The sequence below is a fragment of the Arachis ipaensis genome, chromosome B1 (genome assembly GCF_059453495.1).
Source record: "Arachis ipaensis isolate K30076 ecotype BB chromosome B1, ASM5945349v1, whole genome shotgun sequence".
Classification (NCBI taxonomy): domain Eukaryota; kingdom Viridiplantae; phylum Streptophyta; class Magnoliopsida; order Fabales; family Fabaceae; genus Arachis; species Arachis ipaensis.
This window is the reverse complement of record NC_142436.1, coordinates 39280012-39295589: the sequence shown is the minus strand read 5'-3', so window position 1 is coordinate 39295589 and position 15578 is coordinate 39280012. Positions and strand designations below refer to the sequence as shown.

General features: G+C 34.8%; 1 protein-coding gene across 1 annotated transcript; it reads right to left on the bottom strand.

Moving 5' to 3' along the window:
* Positions 1 to 11806: 11806 nt before the first annotated feature.
* Positions 11807 to 14476, bottom strand: LOC107605622 (replication protein A 70 kDa DNA-binding subunit C-like). Its single transcript, XM_016307562.1, has 10 exons — positions 14327 to 14476; positions 13963 to 14236; positions 13764 to 13863; positions 13551 to 13675; positions 13358 to 13443; positions 12869 to 13032; positions 12653 to 12767; positions 12313 to 12417; positions 12050 to 12130; positions 11807 to 11962 (listed from the first exon to the last, which is right to left on the bottom strand). The coding sequence occupies exons 1-10, from the start codon at positions 14474 to 14476 to the stop codon at positions 11807 to 11809; spliced, it is 1356 nt and encodes a 451-aa protein (XP_016163048.1).
* Between the last annotated feature and the right edge of the window lie 1102 nt (positions 14477 to 15578).

The following is a 15578-nucleotide window of genomic DNA, read 5'->3' as shown; positions in this document are numbered from 1 at the left end:
CTCCTGGGGTATGAACCTCACAGCTTTATAGTTTGCAATGTCTGCAAACCATGGTGTTTCCTGAATGGCAAAGAGTTGCTCATCTGGAAATGTCTCAGAGATCTCAGTAGAGGGGAGGGACGCCCCAGCTACTGGTTCTATCCGGGACAAGTGATCAGCTACCTGGTTCTCTGTCTCTTTTCTGTCTCTTATTTCTATATCAAACTCTTGCAGAAGCAACACCCATCTTATGAGCCTGGGTTTTGAATCCTGCTTTGTGAGTAAGTATTTAAGAGCAGCATGATCAGTGTACACAATCACTTTTGATCCTACTAAATAGGATCTAAACTTGTCAATGGCATAAGCCATTGCAAGTAACTCTTTTTCTGTGGTTGTGTAATTCTTCTGTGCATCTTTTAGAACACGGCTAGCATAATAAATGACGTGCAGAAGCTTGTTGTGCCTCTGTCCCAATACTGCACCAATGGCATGGTCACTGGCATCACACATTAGTTCGAATGATAATGTCCAGTCTGGTGCAGAGATGACTGGTGCTGTGACCAGTTTGGCTTTCAGGGCCTCAAACGCCTGCAGACACTCTGTGTCAAACACAAATGGTGTGTCAACAGCTAGCAGGTTACTCAGAGGTTTTGCAATTTTTGAAAAATCCTTTATAAACCTTCTGTAGAATCCTGCATGCCCCAGGAAGCTTCTGATTGCCTTAACATTGGCAGGTGGTGGTAATTTTTCAATTACCTCTACCTTTGCTTGATCCACCTCTATTCCCTTGCTTGAAATTTTGTGCCCAAGGACAATTCCTTCAGTCACCATAAAGTGACATTTCTCCCAGTTTAAGACCAGGTTAGTCTCTTGGCACCTTTTCAGGACAAGTGCTAGATGATCAAGACAGGAGTTGAATGAGTCTCCAAATACTGAAAAGTCATCCATGAAGACTTCCAGGAACTTTTCTACCATATCAGAGAGGATGGAGAGCATGCACCTCTGAAAAGTTGCAGGTGCATTGCATAGACCAAAAGACATTCTTCTGTAGGCAAATACGCCAGAAGGACAGGTGAATGCTATTTTCTCTTGATCTTTAGGGTCCACTGCAATTTGATTATAGCCTGAATAGCCATCTAAAAAGCAGTAATAATCATGACCCGCCAGTCTTTCTAGCATTTGGTCTATGAATGGTAGAGGAAAATGATCCTTCCTGGTGGCTGTATTGAGCCTTCTGTAGTCAATACACATACGCCACCCTGTAACTGTTCTTGTAGGAACCAGTTTATTCTTTTCATTATGAACCACTGTCATGCCTCCTTTCTTGGGGACAACTTGGACAGGGCTCACCCAGGGGCTATCAGAAATGGGATAAATAATCCCAGCCTCTAGTAACTTAGTGACCTCTTTCTGTACCACCTCCTTCATGGCTGGATTTAGCCGCCTCTGTGGTTGAACCACTGGCTTGGCATTATCTTCCAATAGGATTTTGTGCATGCATCTTGCTGGGCTAATGCCCTTAAGATCACTTATGTACCACCCAAGAGCTGTCTTGTGTGTCCTCAGCACTTGAATCAGTGCTTCCTCTTCCTGTGAATTTAAGGTAGAGCTTATGATCACTGGAAAAGTGTCACCTTCTCCCAGAAATGCATACTTCAGGGATGGTGGTAGTGGCTTGAGCTCGGGTTTAGGAGGCTTATCCTCTTCCTGAGAAATTTTCAGAGGTTCTTTTATTTCCTCTGGTCCCTCCAGGTCAGGCTGAACATCTTTAAAGATATCCTCTAGCTCTGATTCGAGACTCTCAGTCATATTGATCTCTTCCACCAAAGGGTCAATAATATCAGTGCTCATGCAGTCATTTGATGTGTCTGGATTCTGCATAGCTTTGACAGCATTCAACTTGAACTCATCCTCATTGACTCTCAGGGTTACTTTCCCTTTTTGTACATCAATAAGAGTTCGTCCAGTTGCTAGGAAAGGTCTTCCTAGGATGAGGGTTGCACTCTTGTGCTCCTCCATCTCCAGCACTACAAAGTCAGTGGGGAAGGCAAATGGCCTAACCTTGACAATTATGTCCTCAATCATGCCTGATGGATATTTAATGGAGCCATCAGCAAGTTGGAGACATATCTGGGTTGGTTTGACTTCTTCAGTCAACCCAAGCTTTCTGATAGTGGATGCAGGTATTAGGTTGATACTTGCTCCAAGGTCACATAGGGCTGTCTTGGTACAAGCGTCCTCTAATGTGCATGGTATCATAAAGCTTCCTGGATCTTGAAGCTTCTCTGGTAAGCTTTTCAGAATGATTGCACTACATTCTTCAGTGAGAAACACCTTTTCAGTTTCTCTCCAATGACTTAAGATCTCTTTCATGAACTTAGCATAAGAAGGTATTTGCTCAAGTGCCTCTGCAAACGGAATCTTTATTTCAAGAGTCCTGAGATAGTCTGCAAAGCGAGCAAATTGTTTATCCTGTTCCGCTTGGCGGAGTTTCTGAGGATAAGGCATCTTGGCTTTATATTCTTCAAGCTTAGTTGCTGCAGGTTTATTCCCTACATAGGTGGTTGGAGAAGTCTTCTTAGAGGGGTTACTATCAGCACTCTCAGGTGTCTGATTCCTCATTGGCGTTTGAACACCAGGATTGGGTACAGAATGGGCGTTTAACGCCAGCTTTTCCCCCTTTTCTGGCGTTTGAACGCCAGAAGTATTCCTCTCTGGGCTCTTACTGTCCTCAGAGGGATTTTGGGCAGTGGTTTGGTCATCCTCTGTCAGTTGTCCTTTCTTGGCTTTTTGCCATTTTGAGCTAAATTTTTCTTTTTTTTTCCCACTCCTTAGTTGAACTGCTTGGCACTCTTCTGTTATCTGTTTAGATAGCTACAGTTTTGTCTGATTCAACTGTGATTCTATATTTTTGTTAGCAATTTTAGTTTCTTGGAGCATCTCTTTGAATTCGGCTAACTGTTTTGTCATCAGGAGTAATTGTTGATTAAGTTCAACAATCTGTTCTTGAGGATTAGGATCAGTAGTTACTACTATGGCTTCTTCTTTTATAGAGGACTCACAGCTTGAGTATAGATGTTGATTTCTAGCAACCGTATCTATGAGCTCTTGAGCCTCTTCAATCGTTTTCCTCATGTGTATAGATCCACCTGCTGAGTGGTCTAGAGACATCTGAGCTTTTTCTGTAAGCCCATAGTAGAAAATGTCTAACTGTACCCACTCTGAAAACATTTCAGAGGGGCATTTTCTTAGCATACCTCTGTACCTCTCCCAGGCATTATAAAGGGATTCATGATCCTCTTGTTTAAAGCCTTGGATGTCCAGCCTTAGCTGTGTCATCCTTTTTGGAGGGTAAAATTGATTCATGAATTTGTCTGATAACTGTCTCCATGTTTTTATGCTTGCTGTGAGTTGGTTATTCAATCACCTCTTAGCTTGATCTTTTACAGCAAATGGAAACAGTAATAATCTGTAGACATCCTGATCCACCTCTTTATCACGTACTGTGTCAGCAATTTGTAAGAACTGTGCCAGAAACTCAGTAAGTTCTTCCTGTGGAAGACCGGAATACTGGCAATTTTGCTGCACCATGATAATGAGTTGAGGATTTAGCTCAAAGCTGCTTGCTTTAATGGGGGGTATACAGATGCTACTCCCATATGCAGCTGTAATGGGGTTGGCATATGACCCCAGAGTCCTTCTGGACTGCTCATTCCCACTTAGGTCCATGATGGAGAAAGGGAGATGATGTTGATATTATTATTTTTTTTTTTGAAAAAGATTTGAAAAAAATCAATTTTTTTTAAATTAGAATTTTAACTTGACAAAAAAAATATGATTTTGAAAATCGTTGACTAAGTTAATGCAAAAAATTCGAAAATTATGAGTAAAAAAGGAAAGGATATTTTTTTTTATTTTTGAATTTTAATGAGGAAAGAGAAAAAAATAACAAAATGACACCAAACTTAGAAATTTTGAATCAATATAGAGAAAACAAACAAGAAAACTTTGAATGTCAAGATGAACACCAAGAACACTTTGAAGTTCAAGATGAACACCAAGAACAAAATTTCAAAAAATTTTTAAGTAAATAAAAGCACAAAAGACACCAAACTTGAAATTTTTAGAAAATCAAACACAAATTTTCAAAAATTTAAGGGAAAACACAACGAAGACACCAAACTTAGAATTTGAAACTAAACTCAAATAAAAGACTTTAAACCAACAAAAATAAAATATTCCTAATCTAAGCAACAAGATAAACCGTCAGTTGTCCAAACTCGAACAATCCCCGGCAACGGCGCCAAAAACTTGGTGCACGAAATCACAATCACACTTTTGTAATTCTGCACAACTAACCAGCAAGTTCACTGGGTCGTCCAAGTAATACCTTACATGAGTAAGGGTTGATCCCACGGAGATTGTCGGCTTGAAGCAAGCTATGGTTATCTCGTAACTCTTAGTCAGGATATCAATAACTCTGAGATTTAATTGTAAAAAGTAAAAGAACATGAAATAAATACTTGTTTTGCAGTAATGGAGAACAGGTTGAGGTTTTGGAGATGCTCCATCTTCTGAATCTCTGCTTTCCTACTGTCTTCTTCTTCAAGCACGCAAGGCTCCTTCCATGGCAAGCTGTATGTTGGGTTTCACCGTTGTCAATGGCTACCTCCCGTCCTCTCAGTGAAAGTGTTCAACGCGCTCTGTCACAGCACGGCTAATCATCTGTCGGTTCTCGATCATGTCGGAATAGAATCCAATGATTCTTTTGCGTCTGTCACTAACGCCCAACACTCGCGAGTTTGAAGCTCGTCACAGTCATTCAATCCTTGAATCCTACTCAGAATACCAGAGACAAGATTTAGACCTTCCGGATTCTCAAGAATGGCCGCCAATGGATTCTAGCTTATACCACGAGGATTCTGATTAAGGAATCCAAGAGATACACACTCAATCGAAGGTAGAACAGAGGTGGTTGTCAGGCACACGTTCATAGGTGAGAATGGTGGTGAGTGTCACGGATCATCACATTCATCGGGTTGAAGAACAAGTGGTATCTTGGAATAAAACAAGCATGATTGAATGGGAAAAACAGTAGTAATTGCATTAATCCATCAAGACACAACAGAGCTCCTCACCCCCAACCATGGGGCTTAGAGACTCATGCCGTAGAAGATACAAAATGAAACGTGTAATGTGTCATGAGGTAAAGATACAATAGCAAAAAGGTCTTATTTATAGAGAACTAGTAGCCTAAGGTTTACAGAAATGAGTAAATGACGTAAATATCCACTTCCGGGCTCACTTGATGTGTGCTTGGGCTGAGCATTGAAACATTTTCGTGTAGAGACTTCTCTTGGAGTTAAACGCCAGCGTTTGTGCCAGTTTGGGCGTTTAACTCCCACTTTTGTGCCAGTTCCGGCGTTTAACGCCGGGAATTCTAATGCTGACTTTGAACGCCGGTTTGGGCCATCAAATCTTGGGCAAAGTATGGCCTATTATATATTTCTGAAAAGCCCTAAATGTCTACTTTCCAACTCAATTGAGAGCGCGCCAATTGGGGTTTTGTAGCTCCAGAAAATCCACTTCGAGTGAAGGGAGGTCAGAATCCAACAGCATCTGCAGTCCTTTTTCAGCCTCTGAATCAGATTTTTGCTCAGGTCCCTCAATTTCAGCCAGAAATTATCTGAAATCACAAAAAAACACACAAACTCATAGTGTAGTCCAGAAAAGTGAATTTTAAATAAAAACTACTAAAAATATAACAAAAACTAATTAAAATCTACTAAAAACATACTAAAAACAATGCCAAAAAGCGTATAAATTATCCGCTCATCACCTTGGATTGTCAATCTTTATTGCATGATTCTTTTCTTGCTTGAGGACAAGCAAGGTTTAAGTTTGGTGTTGTGATGACTTGTCACCATGTCATGTTTTTCTATGCTTATTCATACAAGAAATTGATGATTTGTGCTTGAATAATGAATGCTTTTTTACTTAAATGATATATTTTCTTGATCTTTTAATTTTATAAATCTTGTAGGAAATAAGAAGAAAAAGAAGCAAAGAAGCACAAAATAAGCTAAAAAGGAGAAAAAAAGAGCTTTGGGGAACACTTTGAAGTTGGAGCACACTTTGGAGCCTTAGGCCACGCTTTTAAAAGCGTGGCCCATGACCAAATTAAAGGAGATTGGCAATCAGCACACAAAGCTCCGCTCTTGCCAAGAGCAGAGCGCTATAAGATTAGCAAAAGATTAGCATCATTGAGAATGATATTAACTAACAACTCTAGATCACCAACATGAGTTAGGTTTTCATGACTCAAGATTGCCTAATTACTCTTTCCAAGCCAAGAATGCTCAAAATCTACTCTAAAGCCCAACCAAGTATTTTGTCAAACACTTGGAAGGCATAAAAGGAAAGCATAATAAATGTGTAAGAAATAGTAAAATCTACCAACTACCAATTGCAAGAAAAGTAAATCAACAACTCAAATCATCAATAAAAGAATATCAAACATTAAATTTCATTAAATGTAAATAAGATCCAACATGAATATTCATAAACTTAAAAGAGACATAAAAGTAAAATTGACAAGAGAAATAAGAAGAATAGAGTAGTAGAAATAAGAAATTGGAAAGGAAACAAGATGAGAACATGGAATTAAGCCTAGATCTAAGATGGATTAACCTAACCTAATTTTAGAGAGAAGAGGGAGCTTCTCTCTCTAGAAACTAACCTACATGATGCTATACTACCAAACAATTGCTCCCCCCTTGCCCAAGCTTGAATTCTGCATGAAATAGCATCAGAAATGAGTTGGGTTGGGCCCAAAATGAGCTGCAAAATCGCTGGGGGCGATTTCACTTTAGTGGGCCACGAGTAGCATCGGTGCACACGCATACATGGCGCGTGCGCGCCCCTGAGCGCAAAGTAACATATGACAAATTTTATATCATTTCGAAGCCCCGGATGTTAGCTTTCCAATGCAACTAGAACTGCCTTATTTGGATCTCTGTAGCTCAAGTTATGGTCGATTGAGTGCGAAGAGGTCAGGCTTGATAGCTTTACGGTTCCTTCATTTCTTCATGAGTTCTCCCACTTTGCATGCTTTTTTCCTCACTTCTTCCATCCAATACTTGTCTTATGGAACTGAAATCACTTAACAAATATATCAAGGCATCGAATGGAATCAAAGTGGATTAAATTTAGCTATTTTAAGGCCTTAAAAGCATGTTTTCACATTTATGCACAAATCAAGGGAGAATTGTAAAATCATGCTATTTCATTGAATAAATGTGAGAAAAGTTGATAAAACCACCCAAATTAAGCACAAGATAAACCACAAAATCAGAGTTTGTCAGTGAGTTTAGAGGTATAGTCTGGAAGAACTTGTATTTTTATGCTAAAACCCTAATGAAGGTAATGGGATTATTAATCATGACCTAGTCTATTTGAAAAAAAAAATCAAAAGTGCTTTAGTCTTTTCACAGGAGGTTTTAGGTTTTTAGTTACATGATTTAGTATAAGTTATATGTTGTCAACTTCATCATAGTGGATGACCAAAATTATCATAATTTTTAATGCCTTTACATACTCCTTATTATAGAATCTTTGGACTAATCTTAATGGTGAATCATGATTTTTTTAGTCGTAACTTATATGTTTATACACCCAGTGATTTTCCAATTAGTTGGATTTTGTGTCTTTTTTAACTCCCAAAGCTAGGTGCCTAGGTCTAACATACTTGCTGAGTTAGCTATTTCTATCTCCATCCCACAAAATCAGATAGTAAAGTATATTTGGAATTCCACAAATAGAGCATAAGAAAAGCCATAACCATTTGGAGCAAAAAATATTCATATAATTTCATATTTTTATTTTTCTAGTATCGATTACGAAGCACATGCGTCCGTGACACAGCAAAGCCCTTATAACAGTTGTTTCCATGTGACACCTGTTCTACTTTTTTTCTTCATCCAACAGCATCTCAAGACCCACCATTTGCCCAATAAACTAAGTGCAGTCTATAAGTGCAAAAAAGACAAAGATATAATTTTTTTGTAAGGCATTTGTTTTATCTTCCTAAGTTTTATATGCTTTTTTGATGTATTACTAAGTTGACTATTTTCTGACAATCAAAGGATTATAAGTATATCAGTAGTACACATCCAAATAATTTTAAAAAAGTAAACTTGTTTTCACCAGCACCTCATTTTAAAAATATGTTATTCATGTTGCATCAAAATCAATTGCATACATTAGGTAATATCCTTAGACAAATATCCTTATTTGTATTTAAATGGGTTCGAATCCCAATTTTAAAATGTAAGTTGTTTTAAAATTTATTTATTTTCATGTGATATTTAAATTATAACATATTAAGTAAATATCATAAAATGATTATATTTTCTATCTTTTATTCACGAATATATTTTCAATGCATATAACAAAGTTATTTTGTAGCATATTTTTGATGATACAAAGAATAAAATATAGGTTGGAATGAATGATGTGTTCTGGATTTCTGGATATAGCTTTGTTGTTGCTAACTTTATTTAAAAAATACAGGCAATAAGAGATTACATAATAATATGGCAGGATCGGTTGGATTAGAATCAAGTAATAAATATGTTATTTCATTATTTTAAAATATTAAAAAATTCTTATTATACCATCACTCTCTTGAAAATATACTTTAAAATTTATAATAGAATAATTTTAAATAAAACAAAGAATAATTTTTTAACCCATTTATCTGATTCATCTATAAATTTGCACTAACTTTGATATAAAAAATAATATTTTGTAAGAAAAAAATTACAAATTACTATAAAACTCCATCACTCTACTTAAATTATGTTTTTTCCATAACTCAGATAAAAAATTAATTTTATGAACGTAAAAAATTAAGGAATATATAGTCAGTTTTTTTCATCTGATTAAAATAATATCTCGAATCAAAATAGATTAAAATTTTTTTTGTTAATTTATAAAAATTTAAATTTCTAAATCACACCCATCACTATTTTAAAAAGGTAATTTAATATTTTACACCAAAATGAGTATAAAAAGTACTTTTTCGTTTAAAGAAAAATATTATAAATTTTTTGAACATGTAATTCACTCTCAAAATTTTATATTTTTTCAATATTCACTCTCTAAAAAATGTTATAAATATCTAAAAAATACACATCATTTTAGGAAAATTACATAATATCCTCAGATAAAGATCTTTTTCTGTTTTTAATTTGGTTTGAAACCCAATTTGTCTCCTTTGAATAAATCTTGCGTCGCTTTACATTTGGTTTCGGTATACTTCTTCATACTCCACTTAATAAAGTCCCTTTTAGGTTTTTGTTACTAACTTAATGTATTTTTTATATTTAAATTAACCCAATGTCTCCATTTTGAGTAAATATTGCGTGGCTTTACAATTGGTTTACTACCTGCAAATTTCATTACATAAATTTGTTAAACCCTATATGACAACCATCATGAAAGTATACTGTGCAATGCTAGAATACTTTAGCAGGTCCTTTTTCATTTGCTTTTATATAATACTCTTTATCTGTACCCTGTTTGGGATGAATCATGCTCTAATAAAGTATTTTTTGAAAACTAAATATTGCAAAAGGTAATTCATATTTGAATGAGTCAGAAAATGGTTTTGCTTGAATCATGACTATCTTGTATTTTAATTATCTACACGATGCTGATAAAGTAAGTGCATTTGTTAAGCTTATTGGAAATGATTGCTTTGTTTAGAATCCAAAAACTCTATTCAAAAACAGAGCACTATATATTAACCTATTCCATGCTAGTGTATTGATCTTTCCCACAGTGTATCTGCTTTATGGGCTATACTTTAAATCAGAACATCCCTGCTTATAAAAATACATATTAAGAATACCAATGCTTACTGATGACTTCTTTTCAGGTTTTTCACCAATTTGATATGCCCTTTGATGTTGCTATTTTGTTTCTAAGTCGGTATTAGTCCATGCATAAAGCTATGGTCATCATGTACTTTATTAGCTGCAGGTTACATAAATTTGTTAAGCCCTATGTGACAACCATCATGAAAGTATACTGTGCAATGGTATAATACTTTAGTAGGTCCTTCCTCATTTACTTTTTTATAATACTCTTCCATCTTTATCCCGTTTGGGATTAATCATGCTCTAATAAAGTATTTTTTGAAAACTAATATTGCAAAAGGGAATTAATGTTTGAATGAGTCAGGAAATGGTTTTGTTTGAATCATGACTATCTTGTATTTTAATTATCTACGCGATGCTGATAAAGTAAGTGCATTTGTTAAGCTTATTGGAAAGGATTGCTTTCTCTAGAGTCCAAAAACTCTATTAAAAAATAGAGCATTATATATTAACCTATTTCATGCTAGTGTATTGATCTTTCCCACAGTGTATTTGGCTTTATGGGCTGTACTGTAAATCAGATAATCCCTGCTTATAAAAAATAGATACTAAGAATACCATTGCTTACTGATGGCTTCTTTCCAGGTTTTTCACTAATTTGATATGCCCTTTTATGTTGCTATTTTTTTTCTAAGTCAGTATTAGTCCATGCATAGAGCTATAGCCATCATGCACTTTATTAACTGCAGGTCACATTTTTGTCAAATTATTTGCAACAATAAAATGTCAAAGTTTGACCAAGAAAGCTACAGCAATGTGAATAAAAAAAGTCTTACAAATTTGACAATAGCTAATTGAATATATCTTGCTGCTTTTACATGTCGAATGTATTAATCCTCTTGCATACTTTTTGAAATGTTAGCTGTTGTGTTTCTCCCAATGTAAAAGTAGTACCTTATGTAGTTCTTTCTAACCACTAAGCGGGATGGTATCATCTGTGTTAAATCAACTTAATTTTTCTTATAATCATTTTAAAGCACCAGTCTATTTTGAAATGCATTGCCTACATTATTGCAACCACCAACTAACTTGATATTGAGTTTTTTGCTCATTCAACTGTAAGGAAGCTGAACAAAAATTGTCTCTCGTATTCTATACGCTTTTGTTATGAATGTTAGTGTTTGCACAATGTGTTGATTTGAGTGGCTAGAATGTGGTATTATTTACACACTATTAGCTAGGGTTTGTGGTATGGTTACGTTTGAACTGCATAAACTCACTATGCCCTTAGTAAATGTATAGAACCAATTAGTACTAACCACACGAATTCTCTTCCATATCATTTGATTTTTCTTGGATTTCAAATGCATCTGAAATTAAATTTGCCATAGTACGAAATACTACTAACACTTATCATGTATAGTTAGTCCCACAAATTTATATGGGGCAAAAGATTTATTTGATATATATTGCCTGATAATTACTTTCACACAACCACAGTAATTGAAACATTGTGTCCTTATTTTTGGTAGTACAATTGCTGTTCTATCTTCTGCAAATACTGTTCAAATCAAACTTTATTGTGATTCCAGACTAATGCATTTCGCATTGCACTATTCTGCAACTACTCAGGTAAATATTATGCACTAATTCCTAAGATTTATCATGTATTCTTGAAGCATATAGTTTATAAGTAGTAAAAGATTTACCCGATAGGTCTATCAAATTTGCTACATACAAAAAGTTAACTTAATGATAATGATCATATTAGTTTTAAGGTTCATAAGTAGAAACTATCCTTCTAAATATTGTCTTAGCCAACTACCGTCATTACATAATATCTCAAACTTAATTATAACATATCAAATTTCAAGCAACAACTAATCTTGATTGAGTCCCCACCCACTTGAGTAATATCAATTGTTAGGATCATTAATCCGAGATTTCTACCTCTTGTCCCCCTTTTTGCTAACTTTATTGTTAGAGAATTGTCCTTCCTCATCAATGTCGTTCAGTATCAGTGGGGCAGACTTTAGACACCCGGGAGTTCTTTTAGCTAGAGTTTTGGACTTGATACTATCAACATACTCTTCCACCAAATCCTATATTAGCATATGTGTCAATAATAATCACACTTCAACAAAACTTCTTAATGAAAACATGGAAACTCTAAAATAATAAACTCTTACCATAGACAACTGAGGATCAGTATCAGTGTTAAGGTTGACCACATTTGCTGAAGTATCAATTGAGTTACTACACCCGTTTTCCTGGAAACACATTCACCTAGGCTCTACTTAGCAGTTATAGATCACAGTTCATATCTATCCATGCAACAAAAATCATGAGTTAGGATAAATTAGAAAACATACAGTAATATTCAAACTCGGAATGCTTTGGACTCCCTTGGATTGTACTTTTTCAATCAAGTCATCGTCATCACAGTATATACTTGGTCATACTGTTTTATATTGGAAGTTTTGACATTGATCTTGAATAGTAATTTCCTATCCATCATAGCATCAAAAGTTGCTAGATACTCATCCCCTCCAGACTCCTACAATAAGTATCATACATTACTTATAGACCTTGCTAGAAAATCTGTATAAACATTTCATCACTATACCCAAATGAATACCTAGCACTTCAAGTACCGCTGTCTAATCTTCTGAAATTTCAACACTAATACCGATATTAAAAGCTTTTTTAGTAACCAATTTTACTTAAATTTAACTATATCTAGTTATTGAACCTAATCGAGATCTTGCAACACAAATATTGATTGAACTTACCTCCTTTTCCATAATATTGTCAGCTGCCTTCCCACAAAGCTGGGTTATTTCTCTATCCCACAGCAGCAACGTCATACTCCCAGTCCCATCATATACCATCACTTCCACCTTAAACCTAATAGTTGTATATCAAAAGTGAGTATTAGTTTTCAAACAAAGGTTTGGCCGTATATTTTATTCCTTGGCCGAATAAAATTGTTTGGTAAGCATTTGTACCTGATTGCTGTAGTTCTATGGGTGTGGCTACATTTGCTGCATTTATATCGATTTCCAATTGGAGTTTCAACCTTCTTTGGACACTTTCTATATGCTTTATAAAACCAATCACTATTTCCAGCGTTTATAGAAACAATGCTCCCTACAATCCAAGTTGGACCTTCCTGAAAATTTAGAATATATATGAGTAAATATTTAATACATAACTTAAAAGTTTCATATAATTTTTATGTGAAATTTCACCTCCATGGAGAGTAAGACATCCTCTATAGATTTCACCACAACATCTCCTCTTTTCAGTTTATCTGTAGCAGACCAGCGGTATAAGATGTAACCTGACTTATTCTAATTGAAGTTGGTGGTGCACCACCTAGCAACCTGAAAGACATTTTAAAATCCATTACTGTATTGTTGCTCCAAAATGGAATGCATAGTTGTTACATATAAAAAAGTATTGGAGATACTCTAATTAATCGTATGGTTACCAACCTGTTTCGGAACCCCCACAACATCTGCTAGCTGGTCATCTATGTGTAGTTTGGAAACATCGAAGTGACTTTGAACAGATGTCTTTTCTGTTATAAATTATTAATATCTTGTAAAGTTTGCTCTTAATGTTGTTATTGATGGGATTTTTATTTGTTCACAAAAAACAAAACCTTGCACAACCCTAAACACATACCTTTCCACCTAGTTGCTCTGAAATACTGCAGCACGACAATAAGTGGTTCCATCCTTCCTTCCTCAAAATGTGGTAGTATTTGGTCCACCATACCACCAAATAGCACACAGTTAATCCTATTGTTCCTGACATATATTATAATGGATATTTTTATTTGTTCGTATCTATTGGTTAGGATCATCATTAAAAAATGACTATTATTAGTGAACATACTCGAGATCTTGCAACACAACCGCCAAGCGTCTTGTCTCTTTTCCTTTATTAGTGATTAAATATTTTGGCTCTTCCTTCCCAACAATCTCGCCAATAAGATCTATAAACCATAAAGACACCACAATAAAAATTAAAGAATGCTAAAGCAAAATGACTTGCATATAGCATGAATATCATTAACTATATTAAGTTAACTTACCAAAAAGATCATTATCGACCAAGCTTCCAGCATTGATGAGATGTGGAATTGTCCTAAAGCGAAAGGGCTGAAGTGGAAAACTTGTATTCACAACATGATCAACCCTAGTCCTATGTGAGAAAGTAAAGACCCATGTCCCTGGTATGACTCTCTTCATAGGATTGATTTCTTTAATTACAATAAAGTTGCTCATAGTGTACATCTGGAACTCAATAATCACTCCCCTCCACTTCTTCACCAAGGATTTTGGAATGGAAGCTTGAATCCTACCACCCTGCACATTATTAAGAATGCACACTGTAATCAAAATATTCATAACCAAAATATATTGATAGCTAGTAGTAATTAGTTTGTATGTACTTGCCTTACTATCTTGAAGAACCATTTCGATAGAATTAAGCTCCTTCAAGTTGAATCTATTAGAAACCTCATAAATCCTAATAACATGAACTTTAAAACTCCATGCAAGTTTCTTTGCATTAACATCTTCAACAAAATCATACGATTCAGCCATACTGTGTTCTGTTCCAACTAACAAACCTAGAAAGAATTTTTCTTTCTCACAGATTCAACCTCAGAAGAATAGGAAAATGGGGAGTGAACACAAAGCCATTTGTCTATATCTGTCCTTGAAATAGATATTAAATTTATTACCATCCACTGTGTATTATCTGCTAGACATTACAATTATCTGCTAGACATTACTTACTCAATTTATCTGAAGGATATTTTTATTTGTTTGTATATGGACTATTTTTTTCGTAGATAATAGGAAACAAAATTGCCAGGTGCCTAACTCGTTCAAACATAATGTATATGGACTCTTTTTGTATAAGCATATTTCTTTGCTTTGTAAATTGCCAGGTGCCCAACTCTAAAAGTAAACACTTGTCAACCACACACAACTCCACGTGTTGAGCATGGAATGCTCCACTTATCGATCATAGACCTTCTTACTACTCTCCTATTATATATTAATAGATAGATAGATGTGAAAGATGACACATAATAATAAAGGTTAAGCGGTATCATATCAGTTTAGGAATATGAGTATATGACTAATGTTATACTTGATTCTAACAGAGCCGGCAAAATATCAAATCAATTGTTTAAAAAATAATATACTATATATATTTTTTTCTTTAAGAAATAAAATAATTAGCAGCTAAAATAATATCAATTTTAGATAAAAAGAGAGTAGTTTGATATCATTAATTTTAAGTAACTAATTTGATATAAAAAATTGAATGATTTATAAATTTTCTTTTATATTTTTCCAAAGGATAAAAATCTTGTGACTTATTCAAAAAATAATTTCTCATCTAGTATATTTCACATTTTTTATGATTTTTTTTTTACCTTCAATCAAGTTATTGCAAAAATATAATGTGTGTTTGCGAGTTGAAAAGCAAAACTTTGGTAAAGAAGAATGATATGAAAAAATTAATCCATATAACCACCGGCAAGTATATTGGGTCGTATCAAGTAATAAAACTCACAAGAGTGAGGTCGATCCCACGAGGATTAAAGGATTAAGCAATCAATAGTTAGTTGATTATTCTGGTTAGACAAGCATAATTGAGTGAAGAGTAAACAAGAAATGTAAATGACTAGAA